Source organism: Sus scrofa, chromosome 3 (genome assembly GCF_000003025.6).
Source record: "Sus scrofa isolate TJ Tabasco breed Duroc chromosome 3, Sscrofa11.1, whole genome shotgun sequence".
Classification (NCBI taxonomy): domain Eukaryota; kingdom Metazoa; phylum Chordata; class Mammalia; order Artiodactyla; family Suidae; genus Sus; species Sus scrofa.
In genome coordinates this window covers 38,719,266-38,741,292 of record NC_010445.4, presented here as the reverse complement: position 1 = coordinate 38,741,292, position 22,027 = coordinate 38,719,266, and the positions used below count along the sequence as shown (strand labels likewise).

Genomic DNA, 22,027 nt, shown 5'->3' with positions numbered 1-22,027 from the left:
TATTTATTCCTGGCTCTACAAGGCAGAACAGCCTACTCCTAGTAACAAATAAGAGATATGTTAGTGGGAAGGAGAAAAATTTTTAATTCTAAATTTATTTATTTATTTATTTTTAATTTTTTAAATTTTTTTTTTTTTTTGTCTTTTTAGGACCGTACCCGCGGCATATGGAGGTTCCCAGGCTAGGGGTCTAATTGGAGCGATTGCTGCCGGCCACAGCCACAGCAACACCAGATCTGAGCCACGTCTTCGACCTACACCACAACTCACGGCAATGCGGGATCCTTAGCCCACTGAGTGAGGCCAGGGATCGAACCCAAAACCTCATGGTTCCTAGTCGGATTGTTTCTGCTCTGCCACGACGGAAACTCCTAAATTCTAAATTTACAAATTTACAAATTTAGAATTTACAAATTTACAAATTTACAATTTTACAAATTTAGAATTTAACCTAGAACTAGGTTACTTGCTGTTATTTTTCCATTCAATGTATTTTTCCATTCAATATAAATAACATTTTCTCATGTTACTTAGACTTATCAGTTTTATTCATTTAATAATTCTTTTAAATTCTTCAGTAATTTTAATAAAGATCCTATTTTATGGACTCTTCATTTTTTTTTTAGGCCACACCTGTGGAATATGGAAGTTCTCAGGCTAGGGGATGAATTGGAGCTGCAGCTGCCAACCTACGCAGCAGCTTTTGGCAACACCAGATCCTCAGCCCACTGAGCAAGGCCAAGGATCAAGTATCCTCACAGAGATTACATCGGCTTCTTAACCCACTGAGCCACAGTGGGAGCCCTGACTCTCTCATCTTTTTTTTTTTTTTTTTCCTTTTTTTTTTGCTTTCTTTGGGCTGCTCCCACGGCATATGGAGGTTCCCAGGCTAGGGGTCCAATTGGAGATGTAGCCACCGGCCTACGCCAGAGCCACAGCAACGCGGGATCCGAGCCGTGTCTGCAACCTACACCACAGCTGACAGCAATGCCGGATCGTTAACCCACTGAGCAAGGGCAGGGACCGAACCGGCAACCTCATGGTTCCTAGTCGGATTTGTTAACCACTGCGCCATGACAGGAACTCCTCTCTCATCTTATTTAACCAGATTCTCACTGCTGGGCACTGAAATGATTTCCATATTTTCTCAATTCCAGACAGCGCTATAATAAATAGAGTGATCAGCAGCCTCTACTCCTCACCCATGATCAGTTATCACCCGCTCATCTCATCTAAAGCATTCATTTGCAAATCACGTAGTTGTGGGGGCAGGGACTCAGACTGCTTGTGTTTGAATCCCTCTGTGTCATCTGAGGCAAGTTACTTAACCTCTCTGTGCCTCACCTTTCTCATCTGTAAAATGGGGGCAGTGGCCATGTCCACCAGGGTCCTCCTAAACATTCAGTCTGACTGTGTGTCATATAGCATCTCTGGCACTTAGTAGGTATTGAGTCACTAGTAGAGATTCATTTTATTCAGCAGACACAACAGGGGTCCTTGTGTAAATGAGGAGTAGGTATAAAATAATTTGCTGAGAGTTGTACAAAATCCTGAGGTTGATAATACTCTTGTCATACTATGGTCATACTTACTCCCTGGGCAGCCCAGTCCAGGGAGTCAGAGCCGCAGCAGGGTGAGAAAGGCAGGGCAGCTGAGATGGGAGATTGGGTGTATAGAGGCAAATTGGTCACATAAATAAGAAAAACTTTTTTTTATTAAAGTATAGTTGATTTGGAGTTTCCCTCATGGCTCGGTGGAAACAAATCTATCTAGTATCCATGAGGATGCAGGTTTGATCCCTGGCCTCACTCAGTGGGTTAAGGATCTGGCGTTGCTGTGGTATAGGCCACCAGCTACAGCTCCAATTCGACATCTGGGAACCTCCATATGCCACGAGTGCGGCCCTAAAGCCAAAAAAAGTGTTGATTTACTGTAAGTACATTAAAGTTCACAGAAGCCGTGGTTTTCACTGTTGGAAAAAGGAATTACAACCGCGAAAAGGGAAAAATTAGAGAGAACCCTGAAACAGGAGGTGTTGGTTAAATACATGGTTTTCGACAGATAGATGTGGGAGTAAATTTTGCAGTACGTCTGTGGATGTGGAGCATATGTAAGACGTGTTTGTGTACAAACACATGCGCATCCATACACACTTTCTTACATTTTTTTCCACATTTTCAAAATGTAGTTTATTAGGTTTTTTTCTTTCTTCCAGCCCATGATAGGGGGCTCTATTTTTATTTATTTATTTATTTATATGGCAGACGATTTACAATGTTGTGCCAATTTCAGGACAGGAAAGTGACCCAGTCGTACATATTTGCGTAGTCCCTGTCTTGTGTTACTTTCTGTCATGTTCTATCCCGAGAGGCTGGATGGAGTTCGCTGTGCTCTACCCCAGGACCCGTGATGCTTCTCCGTTCTGAATGTACTAGTTTGCAATGACCAACCCCAACCTCCCACTCCCTGCCCCTGCCTCCTTAGCAACCATGGGTCTCTTTTCTATGTCTGAGCTTGTTTCTCTTTTGTAAATAGGTTCATTTGTGCCATATTTTAGGTTCCACATATAAGTGATATCATATGGTATTTGTTTTTCTCTTCCTAACTTCACTTAGTATGATAATCTTCAGTTGCTTTCATGTTGCTACAAATGGCGTCATTTCCTTCTTTTTCTGTGTCTGAGTAGTATTCATTGTGCACATGTTTGTGCCATGTCGTTTCAATCCATTCGTCTGTCGATGGACATTTAGGTTGTTTCCATATCTTGGCTGTTGGGAGTAGGGCTGCAGTGAACATAGGGTGCATGTATTTTTTTTTTAATTTTCGCTCAGAGGTACATGGAGTTCCCGGGCCAGGGATCAGATCTGAGTCACAGTTGTGGCAAGGCTGGATCCTTTTACCTAGTGTACTGGGCCAGGAATCCAACCTGCAACCTGGCACTTAAGAGACACCCCTGATCCCATTGCGCCACAGTGGGAACTTGCATGTTTTTTTTTTTTTTTTTTTTTTTGGGGGGGGGTCTTTTTTCCTTTTCTAGGGCCGCTTCCCGTGGTATATGGAGGTTTCCAGGCTAGGGGTCTAATCGGAGCTGTAGCCGCCAGCCTACGCCAGAGCCACAGCAACACGGGATCCGAGTTGCATCTGCTACCTACACAAAAGCTCATGGCAACACGGGATCCTTAACCCCCTGAGCAAGGCCAGGGATCAAACCCGCAACCTCATGGTTCCTAGTCGGATTCGTTAACCACTGAGCCATGACAGGAACTCCATTTATTTGAATTGTAGTTTTGTCCAGATAGGTGCCCAGGTGTGGAACTGCTGGATCATATGGACGTTCTATATTTAGTTTTCTGAGAAACCTCCTTAGTATTTTCCATAGTGGTTGTACCAGTTGGCAGTCCCACCAACAGTGTAGGAGGGTTCCCTTTTCTCCACACCCTCTCAGCATCTGTCATCTGTAGACTTCTTAATGATGGCCATTCTGACCAGCGTGAAGTGGTCATTCATGCATTTCTTAGCTCCGAGCATACCTAGCACCCAAGTCTTGGCTTCTAAATGCCATTCTCCACACAGAGGACCCAGGGCTCTTGGGAAGAAGGGGCTGATTCCAGAGCTGGGATGAGAAAGTACAAGATCTCCTTTATTATTATTTTTTTCTTTCTTTCGTTCGTTCTTTCTCTCTTTCTCTCTTTCTCTCTTCCTTTCTTCCTTTCTCCTTCTGTCTCCGTCTGTCTGTCTTTTTAGGGCTGCACCAGTGGCATATGGAAGTTCCCAGGTTAGGGGTTGAATCAGAGCTGCAGCTGCCAATCTGTAGCACAGCTCATGGCAACACTGGATCCTTAACCTACTGGGTGAGGCCAGGGATAAACTTGTGTCCTCATGGATGCTAGTGAAGTTCGTTACTGCTGAGCCACAATGGGAACTCCTATATTTTTAAAAAATTATTTCGTATAAATTGTATATTTTATTTTATTTTTTGTCGTCTTTTTAGGGCTGCACCTGCGGCATATGGAAGGTTGAGGTCCTTATGGGCACCTGTGACTCATGCATTTCCTGTTTAATGTAGGCGCAGGTCCAGAAGACAAAAGACCTGCTCAATAACGTGGCCTCTGACGAAGCTAACTTAGAAGCCAAAATTGAGAAGAGGAAATTAGAGCTGGAAAGAAATCGGAAGCGACTCCAGACCCTGCAGAGTGTCAGGTAGATACTGTCTGTCTCTGAACCTGCGCAGTGGGAAGAGCCTCGCCTGCGATGGCTCCTCTGGAGGCGGCCGGGGGGGCGGGGGTTTCTTGTTCCAGCAAGCACACTGCTGCCTTGTTGGCATTACTGCTCTCAGCATGTCTGGAAAACTGCTTATAATTCTTGAACCTCCCTTCAAGCCTTTGTAGCTCCTTGGAACGAGAGGCAAAGTAAGTGAGTCCAGATGGCGAGAGTTATATAAGGCCTGGCTCCTGCGATCTGTGTCTGCTGTGTATTCGGTGGAAACAGACATACTCCCATTTCTTGGTCTGAGGAGATTTTAGACTTCAAGTTCATCACCAGTAATTCATCTTTCTTCTGGGTTTCCCTTTCACATGTGCTCTCTCCCCCCATCTCCCCCTCCTCCCCCTCCTGCCACTCCTCCCCCATCCCAACTGCCCCCCACCAGGTTTTGTGCCCTCCTTGCTTTGCTCTGTTGCTTTTCCTCCCTTTTTATTCTTCCTTTATTTCTCTCCCTTTGCTCCTTACTTTGTCCAGCTGCTGCATTCAGTTTGAATGGGTCTTGCATTTTTGAAATGCTTGTGGCTGCCCCACACTGAAATCTGTTGGAAGGCAGCACCTGGGGACAACAGATAATAACCCAGGGAGCCTGAAGGCTCCTTCCTGGAATTCCTGGCTGTGGTGTAACAGGTTAGGCGGTGTCTCTGGAGCGCTGGGTTGCAGGTTCCATCTGCAGCCCAGCACAGTGGGGTAAGGATTTGGCATTGCTGCAGCTGTGGCATAGGTCAAAACTGTGGCTCAGATCTGATCCCTGGCCCTGGAACTCCATATGCCATGGGCCAGCCAGATAAAGAGACTTCTTCCAAAGCAATGGCAAGCCCATACCCCTTCTGCCTCTGGATCAGAACCATCAGATTTAGCTCATGAAAAATTCTGCCTTTCGAGTGCTTTTTTTTTTTTTTTTTTTTGGCTATATCCATGGCATGCGGAACTTCTGGGCCAGGATCAAACCCACGCCACAACAGCAGTCTGAGCAACAGCAGTGACAAGACTGGGTCCTTAACCTGGTAGGCCAACAGAAAATTCCATCAAATCTTTTTAGTAGAAAAACTTCTGTTTTCCTCTAGTCCAAAAGATTATAAATTATTCTCTATATGTTTATGTTTTTATTTAAAGATTTTTTTTTTTTGCCACCCTCATGACATACGGAAGTTCCTGGGCCAGGGAGCAGACCCGAGCCACAGCAGTGATAATGCCAGATCCTTAACCTACTAGGTCACCAGGGAACTCCTGTTTATATTTTTAAAAGGACAGAGGTTTCCCTTTAAGATCAATAATGAGAGAACTTCCTGTCACGGCTCAGCGAAAACGAATCTGACTAGCATCCACTAGGACACAGGTTCGATCCCTGGCCTTGCTCAAGCCACGCGTTGGCCATGAGCTTTGGTGTAGGTCGCAGATGCAGCTCAGATCCTGGGTTGCTGTGGCTGTGGCGTAGGCCAGTGGCTACAGCTCCAGTTGGACCCCTGTCCTGGGAACCTCCATATGCTGTGGGTGCAGCCGTAAAAAGACAAAAAAGGTCAATAATAAGAGAAAAAAGTAATTCGCAAGCCAATTGAAAGAAACAAGTTTTTATGTTATGATTTTATAAAATTTTTATATTTAAAAACTTACCTTTAATTTGTAGTGACATATGATTCCTATTTTAGAAGAATGATTAATTTTTGGAATCCAGACAGAATATTTCACCCAACTAAGATAATGCATATATTTAATTTTTTTATTTTCAGTCATGTGTATAATGTACTATTATTTTTTAACTACTTATTGAAATCTGCCGTATTGAGTGAGAAAAGACTGCAGCGGTTCACTTAAGGTAATAGACTTAAAATTTTGTTAAAAAGTGCATTTCTGTATATATATCTATGCATAGAAGAGTCTGGATGTATATCAGATATTAAATGCTAATACCTAGTGATAGGATTATGAGTGATTTTTATTTTATTCTTCATACTTTCAGGATTACTTCTAGTTTTTACAAAGAGCATACCTTAATATTTGATTAAAAAAAATCATCTTCATTTTGTAGGGAGGGAAGAGAAAAGAGCAAATTATCTTTAAACAGTTAAAAGAGTGAAAAATCTTCTCTAATTAAAGGCTTTCAAAGAAAACCAGGATGAAATCTGAATCTCTGAATACCAATTTCCTTTTTTTTTTTTTTTTGTCTTTTGTCTTTATAGGGCTGCACTGGCGGCATATGGAGGTTCCCAGGCTAGGGGTCGAATTGGAGCTGTAGCCGCTGGCCTACGCCACAGCCACAGCCATGCCAGATCCAAACTACGTCTTCAACCTACACCACAGCTCACAGCAACACCTGATCCTTAACCCACTGAGCAAGGCCAGGGATTGAACCCTCAACCTCATGGTTCGTAGTTGGATTTGTTTTTGCTGCACTGCAGCGGAGCTCCTGAGTACCATTTTCAAGCTGCTGTTTATTTATCTCTTGATTAACCTTTCCATTTTATTTCGTTTTGTTCCAGGCCAGCCTTTATGGATGAATATGAAAAGATCGAGGAAGAACTGCAAAAGCAGTATGCCATTTATCTCGAGAAGTTCCGCAATCTGGCTTGTCTGGAGCAGCAACTGGAGGATCATCACAGGATGGAGCAAGAGAGGTTTGAGGTGAGCGCTCGGCCTTGCGTGCAGGCGGCCCCTTCCGAGGTGTCCTTTTGTACGTGCTGACGCCTCGGTGTGGAAGTGTCGCTGGGAAAGGACAGGTGTTGCTTGTTCTCCCTGATCAGGCGAAAGATGGCTCATGTGATTCCTTTTGCTTTTCTGGTTGTGTGGTCTGGACTCCATGGTTGTCAAATCTTTGAGAGTAGGTTGTCACCCGAGTTTGGTCAGTTAGGACAGTAAGACAGGCTGGCCTGTCACCTGTGCAGTCACACACAACTCCAGGCTTAGAAGGGCCTGGGCTTGCTTTCATGATGTTCCTGTCACCTGTCTGGAAATTCTTTTTTTCATTTTTTGTCTTTTCAGGGCCGCACCCATGACACATGGAGGTTCCCAGGCTAGGGGTCGAATCGGAGCTGTAGCTGCTGGCCTACACCACAGCCACAGCCACGCAGGATCCAGGCCGCAGCTGGGACCTACACCATAGCTCACAGCAGCACTGCTGGATCCTTTACCCACTGAGCGAGGCCAGGGATCGAACCTGCGTCCTCATGGATATAAACTGGGTTTGTTAACCACTGAGCCATGACGGGAACGCCTTGAAATTCTTAGTAATATTTAAGCGCATTTTGTTTTGTACTGAGTCCCACAAGTTATGTAACATGGCTGAGGACAGATCTAAAAACTTGCTTCAGGAAGGTCCCTTGTGGAGCAGTTGGTTAAGGATCTGGGTGTTGTCACTGCCATGGCTTGGGTTGTTGCTATGGCTTGGGCTCATTCCCTGGCCTGGAAACGTCCACATGCCACAGGCATGGCCAAAAAAATAAATAAAAATAAAAATAATACATCAGAAATGATGACAGTCGGAGTTCCCATTGGGGTACAGCAGATACAAATCTGACTAGTATCTGTGAGGATGTGGGTTGGATCCCTGGCCTTGCTCAGTGGGTCAGGGATCCAGTGTGGACATGAGCTGTGGTTGTAGGTCACAGATGTGGCTTGGATCCTGCGTTGCTGTGGCTGTGGTGTAGGCTGGCACACCTATACCACACCTGGCACACCTACACCACACCTGGCACACCTACACCTGTGGACTATGCCTTGGCTGTGGCAACGTCAGATCCGGGGATTGACCTGTGTCCTTACAGCTCCGATTTGACGCATAGCCTGGGAACCTCCATATGTCAAGGGTGCGGCCCTAAAGAGACAAGACAAAAAAATTTAAAAAGCCAGTTTCCTCTCCCATTCTCTCTCTCTTTCTTTTATTTTTTTTCCTCTTTATGGCAGCACCTGCGGCATATGGAAGTTCCCAGGCTAGGCGGTCAGGTCAGAGCTGCAGCTGCTGGTCTACACCACAGCCACAGCAATGCCCATTCTGAGCTGCATCCACGACACTGCAGCTTGCAGCAACGCCAGATCCTTAACCCAGTGAGCATGCTAGGGATTGAACCTGCATCCTCATGGATACTAGTCGGATTCTTCACCTGCTGAGCCACAACAGGAATTCCTCTTTCTTCTTTTTTTTGGCTGCCCCACAGCACATGGAGTTCCCTGGCCAGGGGTCAGATCTGAACTACAGTTGTGGACTCTGCCTCGGCTGTGGCAATGTCAGACCCTTAACCCATTGTGCTGGGCCGGGGATTGACCTGTGTCCTTACACTGCAGAGACGCCACCAATTCTGTTGCGCCACAGCAGGAACTCCTCATTCTCTTTCTTGATAGCCATCAGGGCACATGTTGTAACCTAACTCAGCAGCGGGCGGCCCGTTCTGTCCTGTGTGCACATGCCTCTCAGGTGCATGCGGCGGGCGTCTCCGTGTTGTCAGTGTTTATAGAGGCAGGGAGGGGTCGGGGGCCGGGGGTGGGGAGCATGGATTTGGGGCCAGCGGTGCCCCTTCTGGGGCCTCTCTCTGCACGAGGTGTTCGTGTTCTTCCCCTTCCTGGAGTTTAGTCTTTGCTGCTTCTGCCCGCGTTTTGCAGTCCTCGCTCCAACGGTAAGAATCATCAAACAGTCCACCAAGGGTCCCGTCCTCTGGCTCTTGCTTTTCCTGTCCCGCAGGAAGCTGAGAACACCCTGCGTCTGATGCAGAACAAGCTGAAGGAGGAAGAGAAGCGCCTGCTCAAGAGCGGAAGTAAGCCTGCGCCTCCTAAACGGCCTGCTCGTCCGGGCCGCGTGGGTCTTGGCCTGGGCAAACGCACACGTATCTTTATTTTCAAACGGCCATTTTCTCACGCGTCTTACATCAGGTGTCGTTTTCATTTTCTCAGGAGCTCAAGAGCCTGTTTTAGATTACGTGGCATTTTTAAGCACCTTTGGTCTTCGTGCCAGTGAAGTCACATCGCCCCTGTTTGGATGATGCAGTTGGTTTGAATCATGCACAAGAGCGGATGTGCGCTTGGAGGCCTGGTGGGCGCCTCACGTGCCGGCCATCTGAGGGCAGCAGGCTTCGGGGCGCAGTGAACGTGCGTGTGCTTGTCAGCAGCATCCCCGCTGTGCACACCCCCGCCCCGTGGCCCCAGTGACCCACAGTCGTTCATCCGGGCTGTCACCCGTGGGGAAAGGGGGCTCCTACACGCACGCGCTAGACGCTGGGAAGGACGGTTCCCGCGGCTGGTTAGCGCCCTTCTGTGAATGTCACTGAGGTGGCGGTCATCTCCCTGTCGGGCTGATGGCTTGGCCTCAGAGCCGCTTCTCTTGCTCATTTCTCTTGTCCGTTGTGACCTGCTCTCTCAGGCGTGAGGGCAGCGTACCTGGGACAGCAGGCATGTCCTCGCTGACTTTTCCACGTGGGTCTCCGTCCTGTTGCGGTTGTTCTGTGCCCCTCTCCCCTGAGTCTCCAGAAAGTCTGGGAGGAGAGCAGGGACTGCCGGGAGACCCTCCGGGGCAAGTTTAGAAAATGCCAAGGGCCTCTCTAGCCAGAGCAGCCGCTCACCTCTGTGGTTCCAGGTCCGCCAGGAGAGCCTGACGCCGCCCTGAGGGATAAGCCTGCCTGCCGTTTATCCCCTTCCAAGAGGCCCGGGCGGTGGGCCGCATCCCGCGCTGCCCCCGGCCCAGCCTGTCAAGGCCTTTCTCACCGGACTCGGCCTGCTTTGTGATCCATAGGTTTGGGATCTCACAAAGGACAGAGAGTCTCGTGCGTGTGTGTGCTTTAGTGTTTTTGGAAAAATGATTTCCGGTTTAAACCAGCTTAATGAAGGATAGCGTTCCGTCAGTTCACAGTGAGCAGGGAAGTTAGGGAAATACTCAGGAAGAACCACTCTCAGGCCTGGTCATCCTGCGCTTCCGCTGTCCCGTCTTTTTTTGCTTGTCTGCCTGTGTGTGTGGGAACAGTGCCCAGAGTGTGGGATACGGAAGAGGAGAGAAGTCAAGGAAGACCCCGTGGTCTTTCCCCTGTCTGTGAAAGACTCCTCTGGGCAGAAGAATCTGGCGGTACAGACACAGGGATGTGGGGTGGGAATGAACAGATCTCAGAGCTGGAGGAGGCCATCTCGTTCAGGCTGCGGTGCCCGCAGCTGATGGAGCCCAGTGCAGCCTTACCAAGTGTCTGTCCCAGGCGCTGAGGACAGGCGGGGACGACAGACAGGGACGCTTGCCTTAGCAGTTTGACATGCTGGCAACCTGCTAGGAGACAGCTGACAAGCAGGCTGCTGAGGCCAGTGCGAAAGGCCGTGGAGGTCGGCGAGGGGGCGTGGAGCAGGTGTAATAGAATGTAGTTTTTTTATTTTTTAAATTTTTAAACTTTAAAAATTTTTTTGGCTGTGCCCATAGCATATGTTCCCAGGCCAGGGATCGAACCCACACCGCAGCAGTGACCTGAGCGGCAAGAGTGACAACACCAGATTCTTTAACTGCTGGGCCACCAGGGAACGCCTAGAATCCTAGTTTTAAACCGGAGTCACGGTACACCTCATGGGGAGTTGCTCCTGCAGAGACTAAATCTCTCCCTTGGGGAGAAGAAGGTTCCAGATGAGGGAAGTCCCAGAAAGGCTGTGAGCCAGAGCCCAGGGGAGGGGCTGCATTTCCCTGAGTGAGGCAGCATGTGAACACACAGGGCTTGAGTTCAGGCCGATTAGATGAGCTGGAAGGTGGGCCATGTGCTTCAAGGGTTCATATCTGACAGATAACATCTCGCTCTTTTTTTTTTTTTTTTTTTGACCGCACCCAAGGTATATGAAAATTCCTGGGCCAGGGCTTGAACCCGTGCCACAGCAGTGACCAGAGCCACAGCAGTGACAGCCCCAGATCCTTAACCCACTGCGCCACAAGAGAACTGCCAGATACCGTCTTTTCTTGAAGAAGGCGAAGTCATTTCACATTTGTCTTTGGGGTTTGGAGTAAAGGGTTTGAGGAAGAGGAAGTTTGAGTCAGTAGAAGTGGGAGTGTGCCCGAGATGCTCCAGTGACTGGAAAGGCGGAGTGCTCTGGGCAGATGCCCTGAGTAAAAATCAGGGATAGCTCTTCATTTTCCCATCATCCTTTTAAACCTCGTCGGTGGTGGTAGATTTATAACCGTATCCTCTATAGCCGTCAAACGCTGTAGCACTAGGGACTTAAAAGAATCCTCTGAATTTAGAAGATGACCCAGGAATTTCTAGAAAGCAGCTGAGCAACCTTGCTGTGATTCTGTTGTTACGTTCAGTGGAGAGCAGGTGTTCGTGCGTTTCTCACACACTTGCTGCCTGCCTCTACGTGCCAGGTGATGGGCAGCCGTGAGAGCAGCAGCGATGGAACAGGTGCTCGGCAAGCTCCAGGCTGATAATTGCAGTCAGCACCGGCCCCGAGCTGGTGTTCTGAAGTGTTCTTGGAAGCTAGCTAGTCCAAGTGGATATGCACTGTTTCTGGAGGATATATACGAGGTTGTAAAGACTTCGTTTAAGAGAAAAGTAAAATGACTCATTAATAATTTTTTTGTATTGCTTTCTTTCCGAAGTGACATTTTAGATATGTTGGGTTAAATAAAACATTATTGAAGGTAATTTCCTTTTTCCCTTTCACTTGAATGTGGTTACTAGGAAATTTTAAATGGCATCTGGGGCTGGCATATTTCTATCAGACAGTGCTGATCTAAAAGGAGAAACTTGGGTGTTCCCATCGTGGCTCAGCAGAAAGGAATCTGACTAGCATCCGTTGAGGATGCAGGTTCCATCCCTGGCTTCGCTCAATGGGTTAAGGATCCAGCGTTGCTGTGAGCTGTGCTATAGGTCACAGACGTGGCTCTGATCTGGTATTGCTATGGCTGTGGTGTCAGCCGGTGGCTACAGCTCTGACTTGACCCCTAGCCTGGGAACTTCTATGTTCCACAGGTGCAGCCCTAAAAAGACAAAAAACATACGAATAAAATAAACTTGGAGTTCCCCGGTGGCCTAGTGGTTAAGGACTCAGCATTGTCTCTCCTGTGGCTTGGGTTTGATCCCTGGCCCAGGAACTTTTTTTTTTTTTTTTTTTTTTTTTGATCTTTTTGCCTTTTCTAGGGTTGCTGCCACGGCTTATGGAGGTTCCCAGGCTAGGGGTCTAATTGGAGCTGTAGCCACTGGCCTATGCCATAGTGACGCCAGATTTGAGCTGTGTCTGGGACCTACACACAGCTCACGGCAACGCTGGATCCTTGACCTACTGAGAGAAGCTAGGGATTGAACCTGCAATGTCATGGTTCCTAGTCAGATTTGTTAATCACTGAGCCATGACGGGAACTCCTCGGGAACTTTTTCATGCCATGGGTGCAGCCAAAAATAAATAAATAATAAAAGATAACCTTAAACAGAAACTGACTGTAGTTGAGGTGGAAATGAAGTATATTTCATTGTGGGTATAGTTTGAATTCTTGTGCTAGCGAATGAAATGGAGCATCTTTTCATCTGCTCGTTAGCTGTTTGTGTATCTTCTTTGGAGAGCTCTGCTCAAGGCCCTGACACATCTTTACGTCGAGTTATCTTTTTATTGCTGAGTGACATAGTCTAGGTGCTAGACCTTTATATGATTTGTGATCTCCAGAAATTTTCTGTCATTCTCCAGGCTGTCATTTCACTTTGTTGATTCTGTCTTTGATGCACAAGCTATTCATCAAGTCTGGCTTATCAGTGTTTACTGTTGCTGTTGTTGCTTGTGCTTTCGGTGCCCTATTTAAGGCACTGCCGAATTCAGGGTCACAGTTTTACCCCGAGGAGTTTTCCTCTAGGAGTTTGGACATTTTAACCTTTGCATTTAGGCCTCTGACCCACTCTGAGTTAATTCTCGTGTATGGTGCAGAGGTAGGGGTGCAGCCGCGTTCTTTGGCATGTGGCTCTCCATTTGTCCCAGCACCGTTTTTGGAAAGTCTGTTCTTTCCTGGTAGAATCATATTGGCACTCCTGTTGGCCCTACTCATTTATAACACATCACTGACAACTCGGTGATTTCGATGACCGCACCCCTTAACTTTAGTTTACATGCTTGGTCCTCAGCCTGTTGCTGTGAGTTCTAAGAGGAAGCGGTACGGAGCCTGAATTGCCTGTAGTAATGTCTTAACTCATGATAGGAGTTCCCATGTGGTGCAGTGGGTTAAGGACCTGGCATTGTCACTGCAGTGCCTCAGGTCACTGCTGTAGCTCGGGTTCCATCCCTGCATGCTATGGGAGCCGCCAGAAAAGAAAACAACAACAACAACAACCAGAAAACAAAACAAAAAAGTAATGATAACATTTGCTTTTTATTGTGTGGGGTGAGAATTTAATGTCATCATTTTCCTGAATAGTGATCTCATTTTATGGTCATTAACGTGTGTTACTGTTTGATCACATTTTCTCACGGCTTCTGTCAGCTCCGTTGCCCTGGCGGCCTCGCAGGATGCTCTTGCTGACATTTCTCCAGCTCCCAGGTGGGCCCCTTCGGGCCGTAGTGCAGGCTGTCCCCCTCCGGGCCGGGGGACCAGAGGACCTGCCCTGGGTGCCCCGCCGGACGCAGCTGCCATTTCATTGGGCGCAGCCAAGCGTGTTCGTCGGTGACGGTCACGCTCCTTCCAGACCATCAGCGCAGCGGCTGCAGATTCTTGCAGAGCCGCCTTCTGAATCCTCTGTCCCTTCTGGGCCCAGCGAGGTCGGGCCGGGCCGGGCCGTGGGAACTCGCCTGGGGGCTTCCACTAGAGAGTGGTGTTCAGCCTGCCGCAGACTCCAGAGGCGTCCTGAAGATGTTAAAGCGAGCGGCTGTTGGTTGAGGATGGCCTTTCCTTATCTTTAGGGTGGGCTTCCTCAGGTGGGGAGGGTCAGAGCCCCGGCTTCCTGCGCCGGTCGGGCGGCCGTCTCGCCTGGGCAGCCCACCCAGGCCCTCGCTAGCCTGGCGCCCCCTCATCTCCAGGCTCGTTCTGGTGCAGCTGCTGAGTTTTTCCTCGTTATCCTCAAGGAGCTTGAGCTGTGGTACCACAGCCCAACTGCGCAGAGCAGGGTGCCCCCTCAAATCACCAAGCACGTGCAGCTCCCTGGAGGGCTGGCTTGTCCCCTTTTTAACGTCTATACTGAAAGAGTGTTTCTGACTGATACGGCTGACCGGCTTCTTTCTTGCTCTGACAAATTGTTTTTGAGAGGCATGCCGAGGCGCACAGATGGCTCTTCACAAGAGCCTTGTTGGACAGGAGCCATCTTAGAGGTGAGGTAGGAGCTGCCCTTTTGTTTACCTGCTTGTGTTCCTGCCAGGTCATGACGACTCGGACATGGACATCCAGGAGGACAACGAGTCCGACAGTGAACTGGAAGCGAGACGGCTGTCCAAGCCGTGGACGGCCGTGGAGGTGCTCATGCAAGGTACCTGTCACAGGCAGGGATGGCCAAGATTGGGTCCGGGCTGCTTGGTTTCCAGGCCCATAAGCACACTGCCCTGGCGTTGATCAGGATTTGTTTTTTTTTTTTTTTTTGTCTTTTGTCTTTTTGTTGTTGTTGTTGTTGCTACTTCTTGGGCCGCTCCCGTGGCATATGGAGGTTCCCAGGCTAGGGGTTGAAGCGGAGCTGTAGCCACCGGCCTACGCCAGAGCCACAGCAACGTGGGATCCGAGCCGCCTCTGCAGCCTTCACCACAGCTCACGGCAACACCGGATCGTTAACCCACTGAGGGAGGGGCAGGGACCGAACCCGCGACCTCATGGTTCCTAGTCGGATTCGTTAACCACTGCGCCACGACGGGAACTCCAGGATTTGGCTCTTAAACTGCCCGGTGGGCATCTTTGCTGCTAGTCCTCTCACCTGGGGGCTCTGAGCAGCTGGCCTCATTTATGGCTTGGTACTTGTCACAGAGGCAACTGCCACTGAGGTGAATTCTGCCCTTTTGGGGTCCAGACTGCTCTCAGTTCAGCTACATCCCTGGTGGTCAGAGAATTAATGCACAAAGAGGGAATTATGTGAGCACATCTGCCTTTTTTCGGTTTTTGCTTAGGCCGCATCGCACAGCCGCTTAAAGGGGGTGTGTGTGTCTCAGTTCCCAGACTAGAGATGAAGCCTGGGCTGCAGTGGAGAAAGCGCTGAGTCCTAACTGCTCGGCCATGAGGGAACCCCTGAGCATCTCTGCCTTTAAAAATGTTCGTCTAGGCGTTCCGGCTGTATCAGAGTGGCTAAGGATCTGGCATTGTCTCTGTTGCAGCATGGGTTCGATCCTCAGTCCAGTGCAGTGGGTTAAGGATCTGGGGTTGCTGCACCTGTGGCTCAGGGTTCGCTCCCTGGCCCAGGAAGTTCCATGTGCCATGGGTGGTGTAGCTAAAAAACCAAAGGGTTCTTCTAGTTGTTGTCTTCTCACCACAAAAGAGTCAAGCAATAGAATATGAGAAATAAATGTGGGTGCTCCTTTAGGGTCTTCCTCGTGTTCTACTCCCTACCGTAGAGAGGTCAGTGGCCAGTGGCTTGAGGGCCCGTCCAGCCAAATTGCCTTTCCACATATATATATGTGCTCACACAAACACACAGGCACACTCAGACTCAGACACAAAAACCACCTGAAATGCTTTTTAACCTAAATGGGACCAGGCTGTGTGTGTGGTTCTGTACTTGCTTTGTAAAATGATTATTATATATCTTGGAACTCTTCCCATGTCAGTAAACTCTAAATCTGCTTCATTCTTTTTGACAGCTGCATAGTATTCCATATCTCTCCCCATAATTTCTCTGGACATTCCATATTGATAGACAATTTAAGTATTTCTACTCTTTTCCTGGTATGTACATCTTTCTGCATATCTGCAAATGTTTCTTGAGTTTTCATCATTAAAACTAGAAATCTTGGATCAAAGGTTATTTAAATTTTTATTTTGATAGGTACTACTAAATTGCCCTATATTTGCCTTTAAAACATTTCTTATCTACTACCTGTTAAATTTTGGAGCACAATTGCATTTTTATGTACGTAATACTTTAAAGTGGTAAGTCTTCATTTTATTTTTTTAATTTTTAAAATTTAGTTATTTATTTTCCACTGTACAGCATGGGGACCAGGTTACACATACATGTATACATACTTTTTCTCCCATTGTGGTGTTGCAATATAAGTATCTAGACATAGTTCTCAATGCTACACAGCAGGATCTCATTGTAAATCTATCCCAAGAGCAATAGTTTGCATCCGTTAACCCCAAGCTCCCGCTCCCTCCCTCTCTCCCCGGGCAGCCACAAGTCTGTTCTCCAAGTCTTTTCTGTGGAAACGTTCATTTGTGCTGTATATTAGATTCCAATTATAAGTGATATCATATGGTATTTGTCTTTCTCTTTCTGACTAATTTCACTCAGTATAAGAGTCTCTGGTTCCATCCATGTTGCTGCAAATGGCATTATTTTGTTCTTTTTGAGTGGTATTCCATTGTGTAAATATACCACATCTTCCTAATCCAATCGTCTGTCAGTGGACATTTGGGTTGCTTACATGTCTTGGCTGTTGTGAATAGTGCTGCAGCGAACATGCGGGTGCATGTGTCTTTTTTAAGGAAAGTTTTGTCCAGATATATGCCCAAGAGTGGGACTTCTGGGTCATATGGTAGTTCCATGTATAGATTTCTAAGGTACCTCCATACTGTTCTCCATAGTGGCTGTACCAACAGTGTATGGGGTTCCCTTTTCTCCACACCCGCTCCAGCACTTGTTATTTGTGGACTTATTAATGATGGCCATTATGACTGGTGTGAAGTGGTATCTCATGATAGTTTTGATTTGCATTTCTCTAATAATAAGGGATGTTGAACATTTTTTCATTTGCTTGTTGGCCATCTGTATGTCTTCCTTGGAGAATGGTCAGTTCATATCTTTTGCCCATTTTTCATTTGGGTGGTTGATTTTTTGGGTGTTGAGTTGTATAAGTTGCTTGTATATTCTAGAGATTAAGCTCTTGTCTGTTGCATCGTTTGAAACTATTTTCTCCCCTTCTGTAAGTTGTCTTTTTGTGTTTTTTTTGGTTTCCTTTGCTGTGCAAAAGCTTGTCAGTTTGATTAGGTCCCATTGGTTTATTTATTTATTTATTTTTTTGTCTTTTGTCTTTTTGTTGTTGTTGTTGTTGTTGCTATCTCTTGGGCCGCTTCCGCGGCATATGGAGGTTCCCAGGCTAGGGGTTGAAGCGGAGCTGTAGCCACCGGCCTACGCCAGAGCCACAGCAACGTGGGATCCGAGCCGCCTCTGCAACCTACACCACAGCTCACGGCAACGCCGGATCGTTAACCCACTGAGCAAGAGCAGGGACCGAACCCGCGACCTCATGGTTCCTAGTCGGATTCGTTAACCACTGCGCCACGACGGGAACTCCCCCATTGGTTTATTTTTGCTCTTACTTCTGTTGCCTTGGGAGAATGACCTGAGAAAATATTCATGAGGTTCATTTTATTGTAACTTCTCTTGTTAACTGCTTTCTCTCATTCTCAGCCTGTCTGTTTTTTATTTATTACATTTCATTTTTTCATAGACTAATTAGATGCTCTGATTTCCTTTTTTTTCGTCTCTTATCTTTTTAGGGCCGCACTTGTAGCATATGGAGGTTCCCAGACAAGGGGTCAAATCAGAGCTACAGCTGCTGGCCTACACCACAGCCACAGCACGCCAGATCCCTAACCCACTGAATGAGGCCAGGGATCGAACCCACAACGTCGTGGTTACTAGTTGGGTTCGTTAACCACTGAGCCACGACGGGAACTCCTCTGATTTCCTTTTTGTTCCTTTTAATCTTTTAGCAGCTTCATGGCATAAATAGAAATTAGAGGTTTTGACTCCCATTCTGCAGCTGGGAGCCTAGGCCCTGGAAAGGTGTGGGAGTGGCTCAGTAGGACCTCCAAAGGGCGCTGGTGCCCCTAACTGCTCCCTCTGGCCACTCAGCCTGCAGAAGTAAAATCACAGGGTTTATTTCAAAAAACTAAATAAGATCTTCAGACAGCTCAAGAGTTACATTTTATCTGACCCGGGGAAAGTCCGGAAGCAGCTCTTGGTGGCCGTCTTCCCTGGCCTGAGCAAGCTCCTCTGAGCTGCCCGAGCTGCTCGCCCCGAGGCCTGGCCCTTTCACAGGTGCCCTTTCTCAGCCTTCAGATGTGCATGCAGTTCTCTGCCTCCCCCAGGAAGGGTAGCCCCAGAGCTTTTGCAGAGGCCACTCTAGGCAGCACTGACGCCCCGAGATGTGAAGAATCGCTTAGTATTTCTGAGCGAGAATCCTGGGTGTTATGAGAACAAGTTAGAGAATCCTTGGTGTTTTGAAGGATGAACTAATGTGATCCTAAATTATTTTACATTTTACTTTTATATATTTTTTTAGGGTCACACCTACGGCACATGGAAGTTCCCAGGCCAGGGATCGAATCAGAGCTGTACCTGCCGACCTGCACCACAGCCACAGCAACACTGAATCTGAGCTGCCCCTGTGACCTAGGCTGCAGATAGAGGCAGTGCTGGATCCGGACAGGGATCAAACCCAAAACTGCGTCCTCACAGAGTCAGCGTTGGCTCCTTATGCCACTGAGCCACAGTGGAACCTCCAAATGATTTGACTCTTTGAAGCTCAGAGAGAGATCTGAGTACAAGTGACACTGGCCTATAAAAGGGGGGTGTATTTCTTTTTTCAACAGAGAGCACATCTGTTCCACTACCTATGTACTAATAATGAGATTCAGTGATTTTTTTCCCCAAAAACATTTACAGGATAAATACTTATTTTTCTGATTCATGAGTTGTGCTTATACTTTATTGCCCTTTTCCTCCTTTTCATTTTTTTTTTTGTTTGTTTTTTTTTTCTTTTTAGGGCCCCACCTGCGGCATATGGAGGTTCCTAGGCTAGGGGTCTAATTGAAGCTACAGCTGCCAGCCACAGCCACAGCCACAGCCACAGCCACAGCCACAGCCACATGGGATCCAAGCCGCATCTGGGACCTACACCACCGCTTACGGCAACACCGGATACTTAACCCACTGAGCGAGGCCAGGGATTGAACCCGCAACCTCATGGATGCTAGTCGGTTTCGTTTCTGCTGCACCATGACCGGAACCCCTAGGAAAAAAAATCTGGAATGCAATTTCCTGCCTTATTTCACAGGGTTTTCATAACCTCACGTGTTGGTTCTCCGCAGGACGAGCCAGTAAGCGCATCGTGGGCACCATGCAAGGCGCAGACTCGGACGACGACGTGAGTTCCCCCAGCTCCCTGAGCGCTCCGCTCTCGGCGGTCCTGGGCTGGCCTCATGGGCGAGGTTGGCCGGGAAGCTAAGCGCCTCTGATCAGCTTAGTGCCAGGCGCTGCTTCCCGCCCGGCCCACTGCCGGATTCATGGTGGAGTTTGGCCTCCCAGGAGCTGGGCCCTCCTCTTTGCTTGTTGGCGGCTCATTTCTTTTCTTTTCAAATGGATGCGCTTGCCCGACCTTTTTTTCCTTCCCATTGTTCTTTCCATTCTCGCTTTCCAAAGATGGAAGCAGCACCAGCTCTCTTAGGTAAATGCAAGACTTCCAGCTCCAGGAAGCAGGTTGGTTTTCTTTTTCCCCTCATCCATTTGTGAGTGTGTGGGTGTGTGAGAGCGAGAGGGAGGGAGGGAGCACCGCTCAGGGCCTGCGGAGGGTCTTTGCTAAGAATTCTGCCTTGTCTCCTGGGCAAGAAACCGCTCATGTGGGTTCCACAGCGAACGGCAAAGTCAGATAAAGGACGCTGTGCTAACGCGGAGGGAAGCGCTGAGCGGGAGACAAGCAAGGTCGTCCGGCCCTGAAACTGTGACCTAGGAACTGAGGGACGCTTCTGCAGGCCTGGGTCGAGGCAGCCCTCGCCTCAGCTCCGTCGTTGGGAGGGGCCATGCACATGCTGCTCTCCCGAGACCAGGCCCAGGGATGCTGGGCATCAGGTTGCCGCTCCTTGGTGCTGCTGAGTGGAGGACGGACTAGAAGCCAGCAGATGGGGGACGAGCTTCCCTCCTGGGGTCTGGGTGCAGGGCTGCACGTCCGTCGCCCTGGGCCTGCCTTTCTGGCTGAGTCCTGAGTCTCTGCGGGGCTGGGAGGCCCAGGAGGCCCAGGGCGACTGGTCTGATGGGGTCGCACCCTCCTGGCCGGCCGAGAGCCACGCGTGTCTGGGAGCACGGCACTGGTGCCTCCCCCAGCCGGGGCCGCTGTCCTTGTCGAGAGGTGGGTTAGGAGGACGGTCAGTGCTGTGCTGTTGGAGAAACGCACTCGGGGGTCTGGGCGGGATGCGCAGAGACGACGCGGCCTTGAATTCATAGAAGGCAGTCTATAGAGAAATAGAGGCCGCCTCAAAATACTCTAACAAGGTAGGGAGTGGGTGGCCAAACAGCTCCTATTACCAATGCCTCTTAACCCTGGAGACGGAGGTAGAGCACGTCTGGCGAGGAAACTCACCGGGAGAGCACAGTGCGGCTTTCCTGATCATTTCCTCGGTCCTCGGTGTGGCTTTCTCCTTGGCTGAGCGAATCCCTTATTTGCAGCTTAACATCTCCTCTGTGCCTGTTGTCACTTGTTCGTTTTGAGGAGGCTGTTCCACGCACCCCCCTGGATGTAAGGGCTTGTCCTTGACCTGTTAGCTCGTTCCCTTGGCAGGTCCTTGTTGCGCGCCTGTTAGGTACAGACTGGGAATGGGGTACAGCAGTGAACAGAGCCAAGGCCCTGCCTTCGTGAGGCTTCCTTCCAGCAGTCGTCGAGTGGACGCATCAGGGCCCACGGTGGTGAGAGGAAAAATGAGGCAGGGTCAGGGGACGGGGTGACAGGGAGGAGGGAGGAGATCAACGTCTTTGGATTGGTCGGGTCAGGGCTCTGATGAGCTGACGTTGGGCAGAGGCCTTGAATGATAGGAGGGAGGTGGTGCTGGGGCACGTGCTTCCCGCATTCCAGGGCCAAAGGGCTGGGCTGTGTGACTGGGGTGCAGTGCGCTGGGCTGGAGCAGCAAGGGCGGCAGCAGGGACCACGCACAGCTTTGCAAGATGTGACCAGGGCTTGCACAGTCTGTGGTTTCATGGCTGAAAGCGTCTTCACTTCCCGAGACGGTGGACCCGAGGAAGAGGCTGGAGGACAGGTCAGGAGTCTGGCTTTGGACACTCTAAGTGTCAGCTGCCTGCTGGACGTTTGAGTGCTGGTGTCGAGAAGCCACGTGAAGTTCAGTCTAGAGTTCAAGGGTCAGATCTGAGCTGGAGGTGGAATTTTGGCGTCATCTACATGGAAGGGGTCTAAAGGCCCGCGTGAGGACCCATGCGGTGGTTTGGAGGGAGAGAAGAGAAGGGAGGAGAGGGGCCTGGCCGTCCCGTGTTCAGACGGAGGTCAAGAGGAGGAAGAGGGTCGGGCAGGGGAGACTGAGAAGACGCTAGAGGGATGGGGTGAGCGCCCAGGAGGAGGGGACCTGGAGGGCAGAAGAGGGGGCTCCAGGGGAGAAGGAGCAGCTGCAGATCCAACAGGAGGGTGGAGAAGCCCCCGCAGGACTTGAGTCCATTGAGTGTTGCCGTCGGGGCCTTGGTAGGTGAGAGCTGACCGGAGGGGCCTCGGAGGCAGTGAGAGGGCGTCCACAGTGCCAGGGTGTTCAGAACTCGTCTGAGGGGCATGTGCGAGGGCAGGGCAAAGAGGAGCAGAGGGGTTTTATTTTGGGTTTTTAGGAGTTCCTGTCATGGCTCAGCAGAAATGAATCTGACTGGTATCCATGAGAATACAGGTTCCATTTCTGGGCTACCTCGATGGGTTAAGGATCCAGTGTTGCCCTGAA

General features: G+C 49.1%; 1 protein-coding gene across 4 annotated transcripts in view; it reads left to right on the top strand.

The window, feature by feature from the left end:
- CLUAP1 (clusterin associated protein 1) overlaps positions 1-22,027 on the top strand; it is a 37,182-nt gene that overhangs the window by 12,451 nt on the left and 2,704 nt on the right. For 2 of the 4 annotated variants that reach the window (XM_021085672.1, XM_021085673.1), the window contains 6 exons: positions 4,067-4,200; positions 6,741-6,882; positions 8,933-9,005; positions 14,538-14,645; positions 19,415-19,470; positions 19,746-19,802. In XM_021085672.1, the coding sequence (XP_020941331.1) occupies positions 4,067-4,200; positions 6,741-6,882; positions 8,933-9,005; positions 14,538-14,645; positions 19,415-19,470; positions 19,746-19,802 (570 nt within the window). 4 annotated transcript variants of the gene reach the window in all.